The 20,985-nt window shown below is 41.4% G+C and overlaps 1 protein-coding gene across 8 annotated transcripts in view; it reads right to left on the bottom strand.

Moving 5' to 3' along the window:
* STXBP5L (syntaxin binding protein 5L) overlaps positions 1-20,985 on the bottom strand; it is a 451,068-nt gene that overhangs the window by 155,182 nt on the left and 274,901 nt on the right. For all 8 annotated transcript variants that reach the window (XM_043512693.1, XM_043512690.1, XM_038378599.2 and 5 more), the window contains exon 6: positions 17,291-17,354. In XM_043512693.1, coding sequence (XP_043368628.1) covers positions 17,291-17,354 — 64 coding nt within the window. The remainder of the gene's footprint in view (positions 1-17,290; positions 17,355-20,985) is intronic.

Below are 20,985 nucleotides of genomic sequence, written 5' to 3'. Positions count from 1 at the left end.
GTTGGTTAACTGAGGTTCCCACTTGCATCACTGATAAACTGGCTTTAAGTGATTCACAAATCAGAAGGTTGAAAACAGGTTAAAGAGAAGTTACAGCTTCATTATTTTTTGTTTGTTTCAAGTAAGGAAAATAGAAAAAGAATAAAGTATAAACATTAGTGTCAGTGAAGCAACCACAAAGTTTGAGATGTCTAGGGTAGAGAATGACAGAATAAAAGAGGAGCATAAACACCAAAAATAGTTAGCTAAGGAGAAAGGCGAAGAGCGTGAACACCAAAAATGGGAAGCTGCCTAGAGAGCTAAAGAACAAGAAGCAGCACACTGGTGGGCCCTGGAAGCTGAGAGGCGAAGGATACCCAAGAGGAGAAGGAAGCAGTTACACACCAATCATCTATGGAGCTGAAAGCGAAGGATACCCAAGAAAATGAGATGGAAAGGCTGTATGCCCAGAGCATAATGGACAGGGAGGAGCAGCTCCCACAGTCCCTAGGTACACCCTCTATCCAAGAAATGCTCAGCTGGGAAAAGCTGTGCCCTACATTCAAAGAAACAGATGGCACTGAAGAATACTTTACCCCTTTTAAGAGGTTATGTGAGGTATATAAAGTTCCAGAGGACAAGAAAATCCCAACTCTGATTAGTAAACTTTTGGGTAAAGTATTTAATGTATTTAATGAAATGCCAATTGACCAGGCTTTGAAATACGAGTTTTAAAAGGCTGTATTGAAAAGGTTTCAAATTACTCCTGAAGTGTATAAATTGAAATTTAGAGCCTTCATAATGTATGACTAGATGAGTCATAGAACATATCAGTATAAATTGTCTGATTTGATAAAAAATGAGTCAAGGGGAAGGGGGCAGAGAGTTATTTGATTCTTTGATAGTTGTTTGATATCTTTGCACAGAAGCAGCTCCTGAGCATATATTCTGAAGGCGTCAGACATGCTATTTGGGATAAATCCATGGACTCAGTCCAAAAAGCAGTAGATCTGATTGATTCCTACAAACAAACCAGTGACTAGTAAGCAAGCCACAGAGGGAAGGGTAGAAGCCCAATTTTAAGAGGGGCCACAGTTTTGTCGCTGGGGAGAAGCAGGGCAGTTGGGAGCTTAGGTACTCTTCACCCCCAGAATAGATCCTCCCTTGGGAATCTCGCTCGCAGACCCTCAGTACAGGAGAACAGTCCATGGTGTTTCACGTGTGATTGCACTGAACACCTGAGGAATAATTGCCCTAAACTGAAAGAAGCTAAGTCCATTACTCCGTCCAGCCCAGGTTGATGCAGCATTCCAAGAGGTATCTACAGGTTTCCTGGTTAAATTTGTGAGGTCTGACCCACAGGAGGTGGACATGGTATTTGTTAAAGCGGCCAAGGTGAATGACAAAGAATGCATTGGGTGGAGAGACACTGGTGCACAGATTTCTTTGGTCAGGGAAAGCATAGTCAGACATGCTCCCTCCCTGGGGAGAATGCGGAACTCTTGGCATTGGGATGATACAAATTTACTGTACCTTTGGCTCAAGTACCCATGGAGAGGAACATTCTGGAAGGAACACTGGAAGTTGGGCTGCTGGATAGTATTCCAACAGCACTTCTTGTCTATGTCTAAATTGGTTAATATAGTAACTTGCAGCAAAAAGGAATATTGTTTTGTGATCTCAGCAGAAAATTGTGCAGACAACAAAGATGTGGGGGAAAGGAACAGCCCCAGCCCCAGCTCAGTAGGAGAAATCAGTGTGCTTTCAGGTGTGGGAGGGGCCAAGGTAAGCTCCTGCATAGCACAGGTGAGTAGCAAGCATACAGAGCTAAAGGAGGAGGAGTTATTCCCTGTAACTTGGAGAGGCTGTTCAGGTTCTATAGCCGGGGCTTTGAAGATGAGAAAACATCTGTGGTTACATCCTCAAGGGGACCCCAGTGAGGGGAAACAGGGAAAGATTTTTCTGAAGAGGAAAGGCGATTGTACAGGGAAGCATCCATGGGGAAAGATAAAAGCCCTGAGATATCTTACAAGAATTGGTTGTGCCTGTCCAGCACAATGGGGAATTAATGTTGCTAGCACATGATTATGCTTTTGCTGGTCATTTCAGGACATGTAGAACCTATGATAGGTTAAAGAAAAATTTTTTATTGGCCAGGGACAGAGAACGATGTGGAAGACTATTGTGGGTCTTGTGAATTATGTCAAAAGAGAGAGACCTGCAGAACCCAAGAAGTCTCTGTACATTCCTTGCCTCTGATACATGAGGCATTTTATAGGGTACCAATGGACATTGTGGGTCCTATGCCATGTCCTACCCAAAGGCAGAAAAAACATATCCTCATGATGATGGATTTTGCCACTAGATACCCCAAAGCAGTTGCTCTAACTAACATAGAGGCCGATTCTGTGGTGAAAGCCCTTTTAACTATTTTTAACAAAGTGGGTTTCCCTAAAGAGATTTTATCAGATTGTAAGTCAAATTTCATGTCCCATCTATTCAAGTTGTGTGGAGTGAAACAACTAAAGGCTGCCCCATATCACCTAGAGACAAATGGTGTGGGGGAGAGGTTCAATGGAACACTGAAATCAATGTTGGGAATGTATGTGAACAAAAGAGCTAGTGATTGGGACGAAATGTTACCCTATATATGATTTGTAGATTCCCTGAGAATCCACAGGGTTTGCCCCATTTGACTTTCTATATAGCAGGAAAGTGAGAGGACCCCTAAGTCTCATCTGGGACTCCAGGGAAGAGGACATTGAGGCAGAGGGGGAACCAGTAACTGAATATGTATAGAGGTTCAGGAAGGAGTTAAAAGACATAATGGAGGTGATTCAAACTAACCTCAGGACAGCCAATCCAAACAAAAAACATGGTATGATAAACATACTTGTAAAAAGAAAAGGAGTACTTGTGGCACCTTAGAGACTAACAAATTTATTAGAGCATAAGCTTTTGTGTAGCTACAGCTACAGCTCACGAAAGCTTATGCTCTAATAAATTTGTTAGTCTCTAAGGTGCCACAAGTACTCCTTTTCTTTTTACGGATATAGACTAACACAGCTGCTACTCTGATACTTGTAAACATTCTTTTGAAGTAGGCGACTTGGAGCTGGTGCTTATCCCTGGGAGAAAATACAAAATGCAGAACTCATGGGAGGGACCTTTTGAAGTGGTAGAAGAGGTGACTGAATGTACATATCATGATAAAAGACCTCACAGTAAAGCTATCCCACAGCCAGTGAGTGTGAATAGGCTTAAAGGTCATCACAGTAGGGAAGCCATAGTAAACATGATTTGTTGTGTTGAAGGGGAAACTACTGAGTCACACCTCATTGCTTTGATGGCTGAATGCCAAAATGACTCATCACTTGACAGTATTGAAAATACGCAGTGAGTTACCCCTAATTAAAAACGGAGAAGTACTGTCTGTGCATCTGAAGAAGTGGGGTTTTTAACCACGAAAGCTTATGCTCAAATACATGTTAGTCTTTAAAGGTGCCACCAGACTCCTTGTTGTTTTTGTGGATACAGACTAACACGGCTATCCTCTGATACTAAACACACAAGTATTTTCCACCAAGCCAGGAAGGAGTCATGCGATGACCCATAAGATCATTAATGAGGACTCTCTGTCGGCATTCAGCCACGCATCCCATACCATTGGCAAGGTACAAGAGCAAATTCACCCTAAGGGCTAGTCTATGCTGGCAACTTTAAAGTGCTGGCGGCAGTGCTTTAACATGGCTTGTGTTGCTGCAGCACAGTGCTGGGAAAGAGCTTTCCCAGCGCTCTAAAAAACCCACCTCCATGAGGGGAGCGGCTCCCAGAGATGGTGCACTGTCTACACGGTGCTTTACAGTGCTGAAACTTGCTGCATTCAGGGGGGTATTTTTTTCACACCCCATGAGCAAGAAAGTTGCAGCGCTGTAAAGTGCCAGCGTAGACAAGCCCTCAGAAATTCAAAACATGCTGCACCTGGGGGTCATTAAAGAATCTGTAAGTTCCTAGGTGCTTCCAGTTGTCTTGGTCCCCAAGAAAGTTAACTTTGTAAGATTTTGTGTTGATTGTAGGAAACTCGGTGCTGTCACTGGTCCTGATACTTATTGTATTCTCAGAATTGATTATATGCTGAATATTTTGCCACAGTTAGAGATCTTAGGATGTTTGACCTTGTGAAAGGTTATTGGCAGATCACTTTACATGAAGATACACAGAATCTGCTTTTATCACTGATATGGGACTGTATGAATTCAAAATGTTACCATCTGGGTTAATGAATGTAGTAGCCACTTTTCAGAGGCTGGTCAACCAAGCGTTATATGGATTACAGAACTTCACAAGAGTATGTTGATGATGTTGTAATCTTTAGCAGCTCTTGGCCTGATCACAAGAAATACTTGGAGATTGTACTGTTAAAGCTCAAAGATGCAGGCCTAACTGTAAAAGCCTCTAAGTGTAAGATAGAAGCAGCAAAGATTCCTCATTTGGGTCTGCCCTGGCCTGGCTGAGAGCATCCACAACCACATGTTACTTTCCATGTTTATTGTGAATTGTGAATGTATATTCAGGCACTTTGTGAATCCATCTCCACAGGCATCCTTCTGGGTTGCTGCTTTGCAAGGAGTCACTGTAGGGCACTGTGATCCATGTACACTGTGAATTCCCTACCTAATAAATATGGACAACTGGACTTATGAACCTCCACAATAGCCGCACACCAAGTTCTGTAGCCAAAGACTTGGGTTCCCTCTCATTTACTTTGCAACCTCCAAAAACTACTCATCTGCACCAATCAAGATCATGAATTTGTTCAAGTGCAAATTGAACAGCAACCTTTGGGGCATCACAGGTTAACATGAATGGGTAGGATGGATCCAGGAATTTAAGCACAGCATGGTTTAGAAATCCTTCTTTCAGCGACTCAAACACTTTTGGTGTTGCTCTGTCCAGACAAAATCACTCTTAGTTACCTGGTATAATGGCACTGCCCTCTCTGAGAAATTTTTTACAAATCTTCTGTGGAATCTGCAGAGGCCTAAAAACCACGGTACCTCCTCCAAGTTTGCAGGAACCTTCCAGTCCTTTCTAACATTCAGTTTCTGGGGTTGGGGTTCCAACTATATGTTGGACTATATGTCCCAGGAAGGTGATGGAACTCTTTGCAAACTGACATTTGTTTCCTGCAAGTTTAAAACCAGCTTTCTTTAAAAGCTTCAGAATTCTTCCCACTCCTATCTGATGTTCTTTCCACATTTTGTGCAAACAAATGGAGTCATCCACATATGTGAAGATGTCTTCAGTTCTCAAAACTTGGGTTAGATCATTTACTACCCTCTGAAATGTCCCTGGTGCATCCCTAAGTCTGAAAAGCATTCTGAAGAACTGAAATAGTCCACAAGGTTTCAGAAAGGCAGTTTTATCTCAGTTCCAGATGCCATTTTAATCTGATGAGATCCAGATACCGAATCAAAACTAGTGTAATAGTTTGCTCCTGACATTTTATCCAGGGTGTCTGCTGTGTGGAGAAGTGGGTAACTATTCTGAACTGTCAGTGAATTAAATCTCCTGTGGTCAATGCATATCCTCAAGTCTCCATTGGGCTTATGTCTACAGGTTCACTGTAGCAATCTTTTATCCTTATGGGTATTATTGCATGATGAGCTGGCTTCACCACAGCTTTATTCTGAGCCACCAAAGGGAGCAGTTCCTCTCTCCATGCATCTGAAGAAGTGGGGTTTTTACCCACGAAAGCTTATGCTCAAATAAATCTCTTAGTCTTTAAGGTGCCACTGGACTCCTTGTTGTTTCAGTTCCACTCTGTGATCCTGTAAGGCCCCAAGAATTGTGCTCCAGTGTCCACACTTCCTCCTACCCTTTTCCAGAAGGAGTGTCTGAATATTGTCATGGGACAAGTGTGTTTTACTAACATCCAACAGTTTTTGTAATTTTCTCGGATGAAATTCACTCCCAATACAACAGTGCTCAATATATTGGTCAAAACAACAAAAGTTCATTTAGTATGCAGAGTCCCCAAGTTCAGTGGGAGCTGTATTTCTTCAGTTATCTGCAGTGGATGATGATTAATAGTCACCAGTTTAACTCCTGCAATTTACGTTTTCTTCCTTTTAGCAATGGATGGTCACTGTTGCCATCACTTCTGCTGCCAAATCTGCCCCATCCAATGCAGGGATGATCCTGCTACCAGCAGCCATCATTCACAAGTGCCTGCTACTCCTTCTTGGCATTATCTAGTAACTTGTCCATAAACTTTGACATTGTGTCCCAATTTGAAAAAGTTTAGCAAGTAAAAAGAGCTTGACAGTTTGCAGTTCTGAAATGCAAACCTGAGGATGAATAAACCTTTCCCCAAATAAATCTGGTGTCCTTGCATCTCTATTTTTAGAAGTAGATGTAGACTGGCCTTGTCTTCCCTTCTCATTTACAGTCATCACACTACCATCGTTCCTGGGGTTGAGTGTGAATAAAAATACTCATAACCCTGGGAAAGAACTTGGTATCTCTTCTCCATTCTTTTGGCAGTGGGTGGCAGAGAGGAAGGAGTTTGCCAAAGGATTCTGGTCATCTAAGACGGCTTCATTAATGAGTTAAAACGACTCTAGCAGGTCCTGCAGTACATAAAAAGAAAAGGAGTACTTGTGGCACCTTAGAGACTAACAAATTTATTTGAGCATAAGCTTTTGTGAGCTACAGCTTACTTCATTGGATGCATTTGGTGGATTCAATTAGACCAGTTCCATCTGTCTACTTGGGGAGCTCGGGACCTTTTCATAAGCTCTTGTTATGTCTTATATTCATCAGGAACCAGGAAGGATGATTCAGAAACAGGAGAATATGAAGAAGTGTTTATTCAGTGGTGGCAGCATAGTATCCATCTGTTTTGATGCTGCAGAACCTCCCTCCCAGATAGGCCACATATTAGAGGTGTAAGTTCCACTGCTTGCTTGGTACCTGGATCGGTACCAGGATCAGTACCAGGTGGACTCTGGTGCCTTGATTGAGACTTAATTGTAGGGAGGGTCTAGGAGATGAGGATCTAGAGTCTGGAGGGATACCCTATGGAGTCCAAAAAAACAATTGCTGGATATGGAACAAGGACTGAACCCCAAGGCATTCTGTCACTGGACTGGCTCCTGAGAGATTGCCAGTGCTGTGAGCTCAATCTACACAAGAATGAATGAAGGGAAACCTCAGGCCTTCTGTAATGGGATCTCAGTGTGTAAGATCCCACTTCCAACTCCAAAAAGGAGAAGTACAGTCTGAGGGCCAAGGCAGTGTAGTACCTGGTGGTGTAGTAGAAGGCTGGAACCTGGATCGACGAGAAGTAGGTTGTGTGGGGAAGCATCAGCAGCTTTCCTGATGATGGTACTGTTCATCTGCCCAGCTGAACAGTAGAGTTTTTGGCTACAGTTATTACTGAAAACCAATGGTGCTGAGTGTGTTGGTGCCAAGGATGATACAGGTACTGAAGCCTGCATCACAGGAAGGCTGGAACCTCGATGTCTTGCAGCAAAGGTGAGTCTGGAACTGAGAAGGAAAGGAGATCCCTGACCACCACATATGCCTCAGAGACTGTCAATACCAAGAAGGTGGGATTCACTGAAGTGTGCACAAAGATGAAGTCGATGTGGTAGAAGGTCCCAGCAATGGAGTTGATCTTGACAGTACTGAAGTTAGTGCCAGAGTCAAGGTCTCTACATTGCTAGTTGAAGTATGCTGTACCCAGGACTGCCTAGCTAGTGCAGTGCTCTAACCTTTCTTCCATGAGACTCTCCAGGAGGGCAAGGCCTCCAACATGAAGAGAACTTCTTCTGGCTAGAAGAGTGCAAAGCATCTGATTTCTTCTGCCATTTGTGTGGTAGGGAAGAAAGAAAATGGTGTCTTCTCTCTGGCTCCCTCTGATGAGGGGATATGGCCAAGTTTGGCACTGCACTCCTCAGCAGAGTAGAGTCTGAACCCTTGTATGTGGAGTGGCTGGGTTCCAACTGGAGTGCAGAGCAGCTGCTATATGGAGCCCTACCTTCCTAGACTTCGTTCTGGTCTTAAGCCCCCTGCAGATAGAGCACCTATGCCTAAGGTATCCTTCTCCTGAACACTTTAGACAATGCGAGTAAGGATTGTAGACTGGAATAGACTTGTTACAGCCAGAACAGCGCTTACACCCTCAAGACTTAGGCATGAGCTTGAAAAGCTCCAAACAAAACAAAAACCTAGCAAAAATTTGTCTAAAATAATAGTTACATTAAACTAACCTAACTATATATAGGGAAAAAATCTCTTTTAAGAGAAAGGGAAAGGAGTATGACAAGCTCACATTCCGACTACTGATCACAGGTGGTGAGAAAGAACTGAGAGGGATTGGGGCAGCTTCAGCCTTTATACCTTCGGCTGGCAGCACGAGTTTGCGGAGGGCACATGAACGCTCTGATGGGCATTGCTACAGGAAAAAAATCTCCAGCTTTGATGCACTGGGTGTGCACACACCTGAAATGGAATGGCCCTGTGCAACACCTCTCAAAGAAGAATGAAGGATATATAATTCCCATAGAACTTGGATTGATAACAATCATAGAAAATTATGTATTACATCTAAATTGTGCCTATTTTACTTTAGCCATACTAATCTTCTTTTAAATATTTAGTATATTAGATGGCTGACACTTTAGCTTCTAGTGTGAAAAAAATCATGGCTTGCCTGCTAATTTTTTTTCTATACTATAATATGTCTGGCAACCCTCCACTATGGCTGCAGACAAAACTTTCCATAGCATAACTGAGTTACTGAAAACAACCAAGGCCAAACTAAACAGTCATCAAATTAAAGTCTTATTCATTTATTGATATTCCCCTCATTTCTGTATCCTCTCTCTCTAAATACATTTCATAAGAAGAGTCAGACAGACAAATCTAGTAGAAAATCAGTTAGCATGTAAGCCAATTGTTTTCTCTCTTCTAAACTGGTATGTCTGGTAATCCTCCACAACTGAGAAATAACCAGCAGTGATGCACTCCCTAAAGAATGAGGACAGAGAAGTAAGATAATGGAATAGGAGAAAAAGAATAATTAAAATGATCCATTTCCTGGCCCCTGCTGAAGAGAAGGATTAAATTATTGCTCTTTTACAGCATACATTCATTCAAATGACATATTTGCTAAGACTGTGATATGAAGTTTTCAGTTTTTGGGGAAGATGTGAAGATTGGCCTACTTAGATACCCTGCAGTTTCCTTCTGGTATAGATGAATCTTTTTCAGCTCAGAATCTGCAATGGACATGGAAGAGTGGGCTTGCAGATTCTGGAGAGGAATCAGACTTCTGGACTTGTAAACCTCCATTATGCATTGTTTATCCATCCGGTGATAGTGACTGCAGCTGCTTTCTTTTCATGACCATGTGTATTCTAGATAACAAATAGGAAGAAGAATGTTCTTTATTAAGGATTTGGGCAGAAGAATGATAGAACTATGTCCTAAGGCTTGTGAAATCTTGTTGGCCGTTTGAAATTATTCTTGTTTAAATATTTGATAAAAATGCAGCTTTATTGGATTAAAAAATAGAGGGACATTGTGTTTAGCATCAAGTATTTCACCCATTAATGCCTGGAACACAGTATTCTATTAATATTCCAGGTGAGAATTCCCTCAATCCTCTTAGTCAAATTCTTTTTATAGCCATGAAAAAACTCACTATATGAGGCTGGATAATACAAGCTGGTATATACATTTTGGGCTAATATCTCCAACTTTAAGAATTGAGGCTAAAATCCAAGCTGTGCTAGTGGAATTCTAGAATATCTGTTATTCTTGCTCTAATCAGATCCATTCAGGACTCTGCACCACAGCAAATGAGAGGAGACATTGTTCAGAAAGCACGTAAACTGGATAGTGGACACACTGTCTCTCTGAAACTGGCAGCATTGACTAGCAACTCTGGAGCAGTGGCTCGTGGCTGACTTGGTCCATAGCCACAGCTTAAATGGGTAGTGAGGGGTTGAGATGGAGTCTATACGACCAGAATGTTGGGAGCACTGGGAAAAAGCAGCAACATCAGTAGTTTAGAAGATTTGGTGCAGGAATATGTAGTGAGTGAGGTAGCAAGATCAGGCTGGTACAGAGGGCACCTGTTAGGATGGAAGTGGTGGCTGCAACACCAATAGCAAGTGGAATCAAGTGGAAGTGAGCAGAGGAGCCCCTGAGAGGTGCTGCTGGAGTAGGAGTCCATCCCCACTTCAACATGCTGGATGATTTAACTGGAGGTGAGAGTGGTAGTCATTCCAGCTGAATATTAGCTATTAATGGCTGGTGGGGCCTGTGCAAGCAGGGCCCTCAGATTTACCAAAGCAAAGTTGGTAAGGGAAGTTGCAGACATAGGCGCTGATTCCATGGGTGCTCTGCGGCTGAAGCGCCCATGGGAAAAAATGGTGGGTGCTGAGCACCCACCGGCAGCCCCCATGATCAGCACCTCCCGCTCCCTCCCAGTGCCTCCTGCCCACCATGGATCAGTTGTTCAGCAGTGTGCAGGAGGTGCTGGGGGAAGGCAGAAGAGCAAGGGTCAGGTGCACTTGGGGGGCGGAATGGGGCGGGAAGAGGCAGGACGGGGTGGGGGGCGTTGAGCACCCCCTCGCACAGTAGAAAGTCGGCGCCTCTGGTTGCAGGGGCTTGGGACTTTCTTGCCATGAGCCAAAAGGCAAAGTGGTCAAGACATCAGTTGTGCTTGAACTGTGTGTATGTTTGAGTTTTCCTTCCGCTGTTGATAATCTGTTAGTCAGTTCTGATAATCTCTCTTTCTCTCCATCCCTTTTGGTTTGGGAAATTTTGGTGTATTCACGGTATGTGGGCTCTGGGCTGCTCCTGTGGAGGCAGAAGCCAATTTAATGCCAAGAGAGTGGTGAAGAGTCCACACAGTCACAGAAGGAGGAATCACTCAGGAAGCAGTTTCAGTAGCAGAGAGCAGGTAGTGTATATGTGCTTGTGTGGATTTTGTGAGACTCTAACTAAAGGACATGGACAAAGAGGGGCCAAGCAGACCCAGTTTTAGCTGATTTCAGAGTAGCAGCCGTGTTAGTCTGTATTCGCAAAAAGAAAAGGAGTACTTGTGGCACCTTAGAGACTAACAAATTTATTTAAGCATAAGCTTTCGTGAGCTACAGCTCACTTCATCAGATGCATTCAGTGGAAAATACAGTGGGGAGATTTATATACACAGAGAACATGAAATAATGGCTTTTATCATACACACTAAGGAGAGCGATCACTTAAGATGAGCTATTACCAGCAGGAGGGGGGAGGGGGAGAGAAAACCTTTTGTGGTGATAATCAAGGTGAGCCATTTCCCGCAGTTGACAAGAACGTCTGAGGAACAGTGGGGGTTGGAGGGAGGGGAAATAACATGTGGAAATAGTTTTACTTTGTGTAATGACTCATCCACTCCCAGTCTCTATTCAAGCCTAAGTTAATTGTATCCAGTTTGCAAATTAATTCCAATTCAGCAGTCTCTCATTGGAGTCTGTTTTTGAAGGTTTTTTTTCTGAAGAAGAGCCACAACAAAGTAAATAACAGAACGCCACTAGCCATCACCTTCAGCCCCCAACTAAAACCTCTCCAACACATCATCAAGGATCTACAACCTATCCTGAAGGACGACCCATCACTCTCACAGATCTTGGGAGACAGGCCAGTCCTTGCTTACAGACATCCCCCTGTATAGGTAGGACAAGTAACTAATGATAAAATTGGTGAAGCAGAGGGTCCATCAGGTAAAGTGACCTCTATAACCCCCTTAACTACCTCTGCCAAAAATAATAGAGTGGGAGCTGGTATACAGGATACAGTCAAAATTTTAATGGGAAGTAATGTCTGGGCCTCTGCAGGACCTCCCTTGCCATGGATACAAGGGGTTATGAAGTCTGTAGTTTTGGTTTGACTAAACGTGGAAAAGGATGAGTCCAACAGAGGCTGTATGAGTACGCCTTTTAGCTTGTTGTCATATTATAATAATCTCAGCTAAAACTGAAAAGGAGTACTTGTGGCACCTTAGAGACTAACAAATTTATTTGAGCATTCTGGTTCATTATCCAATTCATAACTTTAAGCAAGGACCAGGTAATGCCTCCTGTGAGTCACAGACTGGATAAGTCTCTCATTATAAAGTGTCTAATAGACACTTGGATCTTCCTTTCATGTATACCCTGAGAATGTTCATTCTCCATTATCGCTACATGGAGAAAATACTGCTTCTTCACCAGGAATTTAGCAGAGCCTGTTCTCCTCTGTGACAACTGTCTGTCTATAGGCAAATTAAGAGATATATTGTTTAAAGATATTTCAGAAATAAAAGAATCTTTATTTGATTTCAAGGTTATGCTGGGAATGCAATGATTATCGCATGTTTGGCAAGAGTCCAACAATTCTAAGAGAACTATTTCCCCAAAGTGCCCTCATTAGTATCTACTAACCCAAGCAGGATATTTGGCACCCTCTCTGTTCCAGAACACCTAGATAATGCTGGTGTTGGACCTATGTCCATCAATACTGAGCCTGGTACATCCCCAATTGCAATGACAGTTCTCTTCCTTCTGTATCTCTGAAGTTAGTAAGCAGCCGCATGAGTCTCCACACATTGCTTCATCCTCTCAATCTGGTTTAATTTAAAGTACCCCTGATCTAAAACTAAGAAATTCTAAGTACTTTTGGTTTGTGGTCCTGGTTTTTAAAAATATCTCTAGGAAGAAGACTGAGTCAAGGTCTGTTCACAACACCATCTGTGTGTGTTACTGGAACAAGCAGCATTTTATTCTCTACCCAGAAACCAGATTTTAAAGGTAACAAGGGTCTCTAATTTTGATTCTCAAGAAAGAGGAGAGGTAGAGTTGAAAGACTTGTGGGCAGTTAAGAAAATCCAGATTTTGAGAGCTCTTCTTAGCTAGAGGCCATCTGATAGAAAAGATTAAAAGGATACAGTCTAGAAAACATTTCTGTTCCTTTTAACAACAAAATAAATGGATTGGGTCACCCAAGCAAAACCAGTTGGGCTATATCCCATTTTTTACCAAACGGCTGGCCTCAGACCCTGTTGTTCAAGATCTATGAACCATCCAGAGGGTCGAAGATCACTATCCTGGGAGAATTAGGTCTAATCACAAAGCTAATGGTGCAGTTTTTCATGGCAATTTTTCTATTGAAGCCCTAGAAAGGGAGGTGGATTGACTAGATGGGCCTGATAGTAAAACTTCTATCAAAAGTATTTAATGTAATACTGATAGCCTTAAAAGTAAATCCTAGGATTTGGATGTTGGGAATAATGTATCTGTTTGATTTAGTTTTCATCCAAGAAACTTGACTTTCAAAGGATGAGTCCTTATATCTACAGAACTTTCAATCCTTTTTAAAAGGGGGTGTTGCACATGCAAAGAGAGAAAGACTGGCCCTTCTTGCGTCTACTAAGTTAAGTGTTATAACTTGAATGTTAACACCTGGTAATCCTATTTGTAGGCCTATAGTATTATTTTCCCAGATAAATCTATTCTATTACCATTAATGTTCAGTTTCCCACTTTGCGCTTTACTTTCTACAATGAATCTTTATGGGCAGAGCCTGAATCTTTTATTAACCTGTTAATTGAGACTATTTCTAACAGAAATCTTTGCTCTTTTGGGAGATTTTAATGTCCAACTGTATCCTGAGGATAAGGACGTTTTTTATTCTTTCCTCCAGCTCAGTTAATGGGATGTTATCTTCACTACCCCCATGATATTCTAAAGACAAAGTGAAAAATCTCTGGCAATTGGGCAAGTGGCACGCACACACCTAACATGGAATGGACACGAGCAAGCACTCAGAGAAGAACTGAAGCATTTCAGAGAATGCTACCAGGAAGATCTTGGACTTTAATCACTTCCCAAATCAAGCTTTGCCTCACAGAGCTCTTAGGAGCCAATTAATTCACACCTGCCATCCTATGACCCAGAACTAGAAGCTCAGCTCTGATAGGACTCCACTATAGGGATCTGACTGTTGGAACTCTGGGGTCTTGACTAGTTCCCTGCTTCTATTTAAATAAAGCACAGGAACAGGAAATTGTCCATGCAATGGGGTTTCTCCTGCTTAGGACTGCATCCTTTTCACTACTTGCTCCTACTGTCCGACTCTGATCTCCTGGTAACCTCACCCTGCCTGCCTCCTGATATCTGATTCTCCGTTTGCCCTTGGGCATATCTCAGACTCTGATCTCCTGGTATCTGACCTGTCCTGGGTCCTGACTCCTGACTCCTGCTCAGACCACTAGGTCAGACCTCCCACGTCCCGGTTGTGACATGGTATTATTGCTATTTCTTCTCACTGATGTTTTGCACAGATTTCCTCAGGATGATGAAGGGGAAGGAAGACGTTGAGTAGCTGGTCCTACTTCATCTGTGAATTCCTTTATCTGATGAAGCAATTTTGCACTTTTGACTTCTTTCTAGCTCCAGGATGTCAAGTTCCAGCTAATAGTTCTGTCCACTACAAGATTAAAACATCTTCTCAGTGACACTCCACTCCTCCTGGTGTATTGCTGATGTATGCTTTGTCCATGCTAGTGCATTGCAATAACAGGAGGAAAGTCATGCCAAGTCCACTGAAAAAAAGAGCACTTCTTTCCTGTTGAAGTAGGAACATCTGTTCAGATAAGGCATTGTAGCTTATATTTGATGTGACTAGTATTTAGTGGCCTGACAATACAGGCTGAAATTCCATGAGAGCTAATCTGATTGTTCTTAACTCTAGCAGATTTATTACACTCCGAGTTTTTTCCTGCCCTGACCACTGGTTTGGGACCAGGCTCTTCTCATTCACGTTGATCAAACTCATGGTTTTGGAACTTCATAATGACCATCTGGGCAACTTGCTGGACTCTTGCACACAAGATGTCCAAACATGAAAAAGGAGATACAGTCAGCACCAGGATTTCCATGAACATTTAGAAAGAAGGTTAGAGACCAAAAGGAAGAATTTTGTCCTAGTACTATTCATTTTGGTAACACAAATTAAGCTAACATCCATAACAATGGAGGCAGGGACAAAAAGGGATGTGGAGAATAAAAACACCCACTAGATCTGTCAGTGTAAGGCAATCCCTGGTGGAAAGAGATGCTAATGTGGATGCCAGAGTTTCCATCTTAAATTTGTCTTCCTGGTGCTTGTTTAATGATCTGAAGGGCTTGTATAACTCAAAGTCCCCAGTTCTTATTGTGACCTCCAACGCCTATAAGAGAGTACATACTCGTACGAATCTCCACGAAAGTACTGGCTTTCTGATTCCTATCTGTTGGAGAACACTGCTCATGTTGTTGTTCTTAGAGGGCCTGTGGAGTTTGCTGTTATTTTATTAATTATAACAATTATTATTGTTGTATTCCAGTAGCTAACTGATATCAGGTTCTATTGTGTTAGGTGTTACATATGCACATAATAATAAAATATCCCTGGTCTGAAGAGCTTTTAATGTGAATAGACAAGACAAAGGGTAGGAGAAAAGGAAATATGATCATTCCCATTTTACAAATGGGGAACGAAAACACAAAAAGGTTAAATGTCTGTGAGGCAGCTGGGATTGAACTCAGATCTCCTGATTTACAGTCCAGGACCTTAACTACAAAACCAAATTTTCTTATATTTGATTTGGATGAAGTGTTAGTATGGAGTGACCTCAGCAGAGTATCTCCTGTACCCATCTGTCCCTGATATGCTTAGCCAGATACCTGTCCTCTGGCCCAGGCGACTATGGTCCAAGTCCTGGGAATCTGTCACAGGTTTGATTGGGATCTGAGGTGAAATCCCCATGAGAGCTCCCTCACTCCAGTAGATCTGCTCCACTGTCTGGCCTTAGATTAGGAGAGTTTCCCCTTAAACTGCTTTTGCCATGTTACAGGGAGGTTTCTGGCTTACTACCATTACAAATAGCTCACAAACCAAAAAAAACCACAATCAACCATATCCTGGGCCAATACTCCTATTTCATGTTGTTCCCGTGCAGAATGCAGCTCTAAAGACAGCAGATCTGGGTACTCAACACTTACAAAAGTAATACCACTTATTGAGGTAGTGAATGTAGACTTGCTGGTAGAAGCCTAAGCTTAGATACACATTTTTTAAAATCTTGCTTTTAATAACATTTTATGACATCTCTATTAAGTCTTTTCTGATTCCTGGGAAACTTCTACTTGTTGAGGTTAGTCCTACTACCTCATCAGGAAGAATCATCAGTTCCTTCTGGAGGTCTCTGGGGAGGTAATTTCTAATTGGCTCGGCTGGCTCAGCCTGGAGGCCAACAGCAAGCTACTTTAACAGAGTAGTGGCCTCAAATTCTACTTGAAAAAATATCTCCTGTCCCAGTCAGATTTAACAGATTCTGGTTTGGATAACTCACCCTCTTCATGGGACAAATTTCAGGGGCAAAAAAGGGAAGGCTACACTAAAGTATGTCTCCCCCCCGCAGTGGCTTTGATCTTATGTATCATCCTGCTAAGAGGAGAAGAACAAAGATTCAAAAGGTCCAGACTGGGGAAATTTTTCTTTTGGAAAAATTTCATTTTTTTTTTATGGAGGGTAAACCTCTGTCTAAAGCACGAAGGTCAGGAGAGTGAATGGAGAAAAGGGAGCCAGTAGGGACAGATCTAGAACCAAAAGCTTCTAATGGGATGGAGAAGGGCCTAGAGCATGATGCAGAGCCATTAGAACTGGAGAAAGGTAGTGGCAGAGGGGGGAATTGGCCACAGTAGCATAAGCTCTGAAACTGCCTGCCTGTCTGAGGAACTGGAGTCAGGAGCTGGGCTTGTGGGGTACTTGGCTTTCATGATTGACAGCTCTTTGCTGTCTTCATCTCTGTTCACAAATAGCAGCAAGCTCCAATTATGAAATATTGCCATCAATATTCTTGTCAAAGATAAGAATTCATAAATGTGCCCATGTAATACATACTCGGCAAAATTCTGAAGTCCTTACACAGTTTGTACTAATTTTCACTCAGGAAACCATTCAGTCAACAGTAGCTTTGCTTGAATGAGGACTTCAAAATATAGCATATTGTTTATACATAATATTCTTCTCAGTACAGCAGAAAGGGAATTACACTATTTTCCAAAAGTTTTCCCAGGCAATATTTTAGAGTGAACTGAGGATCTTACAATGGAGGCAAGTAATTAAGTAGTGAATGAGTGAAAAGGAAAAACTGCTAAGGTCAGGGAGAGCTATAAAATGTTAAAATATTTACATAATTAAAATATTTTACATCATTAGTTACTGTACTCACTTTTCCCTCATCTCTTGGGCTATCACTTAGGTGTACAACTGGGCCAGGGTGAGTCTTTGTGGATCTGCAAAACAAAATCAATTCAAAGCAATGTTAATTCTTTCAATAAAAAAAGGAGATTTATGTTAGATGTTAGGTATGTTAGAGACAAGGCAACCCAGAACTGTTTGGAAAATTGCCATGGAGGAGGATATTTGCACACAAACAACAACAAAAGACCTTACCCCTTATGTAGAATCATGTATTGTACTATAAATTCTGGTTATCCTTTCTAACACATGGTAAGTTTGAAGCCCAGGAACAATTTAGATACATGTGCATAACAGCCATTAAAAAAACCCTATTTTTTGCATATGAAAGCATACATTCTGCACACATATAAATGGATCTAAACTGTTATACGAGTGATGCTTTCATACTATATTATGTCTAATTACACGATGAGTGAACACCCTCATTCAGAATTAAAGTGACCTTAATTTGGTGTATTTTTATTCACTTCCAAAGTGACTTTAAACTAAGCTTAATTAAGGCCACTTTAATTCTGAACAGCATCATCCACACAGGGATTTAATGTGATTTAACTAATCCACTTCAAAATCACACCTGTAGTTAATTTGGATCAAATTTCCTGGATGTCCCTGGGTAGACAAGATGTTAGCCTCTCTCTGTTATTACTATCCATTTTATTTGGCAAACCACTTTCATTTTGCTCCAGCTTTATTATTTTAGTCTGGCAAATATGTAACTGAGTCTTACCAACCCATTTTTCCATAACAAGCAACTCTTCCCCCTATAGCAGCAATCTCTTCTTCAATCCATGTTAATATAGTATGAATATCAATTTGCAGATCTTTTATATCAGGTAATAATGCATTGGTATCTGCTTGCATTGGCTGTAGGGAGGGCCTTATCTATTTCCGCTTTCTCCACTTGCCATATTGCTATCTTTGTCATGCAGCGAGAAAGGCTCTTCTTCAAAATCCAATTATCTATTTTACTTTCTAAAATTATTTTAAGCACTTGAGGGTTTTTTCAGGGTTGCTATTAGATATTTTTCCCTGAATAGGGATGGTTTTCAGAGGTGATGGGAACAGATATTCTTACTGCCTTCTTGGACTATGGAGCCTAGGGGCTTGATTCTCCTCTTACTTATATAACTATAAGGCAAAATGACAGGTTTCATAGTAGCAGCCGTGTTAGTCTGTATTCGCAAAAAGAAAAGGAGTACTTGTGGCACCTTAGAGACTAACAAATTTATTAGAGCATAAGCTTTCGTGAGCTACAGCATCCGATGAAGTGAGCTGTAGCTCACGAAAGCTTATGCTCTAATAAATTTGTTAGTCTCTAAGGTGCCACAAGTACTCCTTTTCTTTATAAGGCAAAAGTATCTCAACTGAAGTCACCAGTTACATCTCTGAAAAACCTGTGTAAGTGTGACGAAAATTAGGTTCGATGTATTTTTACTTGGAAGGTATCATATTCCCCCTCTCCCCACCACAATAGAGGCCATCTTATAAATTGTTACAACCATCTCTGTGAATTAAGCAACACATAATCTGCATAAGCAAACATTTTTAAGCAAAATGATTAAATGTATTACTTAGACTATATTTTAGGAAGATTTCTCTAAAAATGATGAAGACACCAAAAATAAGAAAACTCTTTAAATCTAACCTTTCAGCATTCCCTGTGTGCACCATGGACTCACTCTATGCCTTAAATGGATCCTGTGCCATATATATTTCCATATAACATTGAATGACTTGTCATTATTGTTCTCTGTGATATTATATTTATCTTATGCAACCGTTACTTATGCTTTTAGTGCATTTTCACCATTAAACATAATTAAAATAAATATTAACCATATACGGCTAGAGTCAGTATGGGATTTAGGGACTTAACTGCCATTTTAAATCCCAGATTTAGGAATCACTGGCCATTTACAAAACCTCCACTCAGTTGCTGCCTAGCCCTTTAGGCATCGCCTGAGTTTTTGCAGTAAAAGTTCCCTGTGCACCTATGCTTCTGCTTCTGAGCATGTGCACTGCTGCCTCGCTCTAGGTGCTCAGATGCCTAAGCCCCCAAGGTGATCCACCAACTGGGGAAAGATTGGTGCTCCTCCGCCTATCTCACCTGTGGGGCCCAATCTGGTAGACATGCTCAGAGGCCACCTATCTCCACACAAAACAGCCAAGAGGAGCACCTCTCTCAAAACATTTAGCCCAGTGGTTAAGGTGGGATGCAGGAGATCCCCTGATTGAAGCCCTCCCTCTGCCTGATAAGGTGAATACCTTAGCCATGGGATATTCGGATGTGGGGAGTGCCCTCAATGTCTCCAGTTGAAGCTGTAGGATGTTTTCAAATTAAGGAGTCATTGGAGCAGGGGGACTGGACCCTTGGTCTCCTACCTCTCAGATGAGGGCTCTAATCATCAGGCTATAGGGTCATTTTCTCTCTGTCTCTGGCCCAATGAATATTTAGAGATCATAAATGCAAGAATCACTGTGGCCTGGTCTGAGTTCCACAGGATGGGAGGCAATTTTCTGCCAGTTGCAGATGGATGTGGGTAGTCTGGGCATCCACTAGCAATGAGGAGTTAAAAGAACTCCAAAGTTGCAAAATGATTTAAAAATCTGAGGGCAGATGAGTCCATAATCCATAGCAATGTTTTAATTCTAGTATTAAGATACCTGGGGTTTTTTTATTAGTTAACTCTGCCAGATTTGAAATACATGCACATGCACAAAACCCAGTCAATGCATAAGAATAAGCTGAGAAGTTGACCCAGCCATTGCTATCTGGAATGCAATTATCTCACTCAGTTATAGTAAAGTAACACTTATTTTCCCTGATGATTTCAGGATCCTATTGCACTCTAGATGTTACCATTTTAGCAGGTCTTTAAGCCATTATTTAAATATATTATTTTATTCACTTATTCAACACAATTCACCTGTCTCTTCTCCCTTAAAGACAGAAGCTAAATTATCTATCCAATCTTCCTTCAGTCTAAAACATTTCTATTTCATTTTCTCTCCAGTAAATGTTCAGAAGGCTTCTCCATCTTTCAATTGCTACATGCATTTTGCTATTTTTCTCAAAAACAGTTTCTAATCGCTCTTACCTATTTTTCTAATGTTCCCAGAAATATTGCATTTATTTCTGTTTATATATATTATTTCATTTTAGAAATGTGAAGATATTAATCAGGCTAAGGCACTAGCATTACTACCAATCCTGCATTCCTTATTCAGAAAATCTGACTTTCCAATTGGCATGAATGTACAATTAAGGATTAGACTGTGGCTTCTTACCCACAGCCCTACCTGAGGAGATGCATTGGACTGATTGTGCACGAAAGCAATGATTTTTAATGAAGCTATAAACTTGGGGGTTGTACCCCATGACTGGAGAATTGCTAATATAGTACTTATTTTTAAGAAAGGGAAAAAAAGTGCTCTAGGAAACTACAGGCATGTTCGTTTGACTTTAATGGCATGTAAGGTCTTGGGACAAATTTTGAAAGAGGAAAATAATTAAGGACATAGGAATAAATGGTAACTGGGATAAAATATAACATGGTTTTTCAAAAGGTGTTTCATGCCAGACCAACCTGATCTCTTTCTTTGAGAAGATAACTGATTTTTTGGACAAGGGCTATGCAGTAGATCTAATTTACCTGGATTTTA

Source organism: Dermochelys coriacea, chromosome 1, assembly GCF_009764565.3.
Source record: "Dermochelys coriacea isolate rDerCor1 chromosome 1, rDerCor1.pri.v4, whole genome shotgun sequence".
Taxonomy (NCBI): domain Eukaryota; kingdom Metazoa; phylum Chordata; order Testudines; family Dermochelyidae; genus Dermochelys; species Dermochelys coriacea.
Note: the sequence above shows the minus strand (reverse complement) of the source record. Positions and strands in the feature narration are given on the sequence as shown.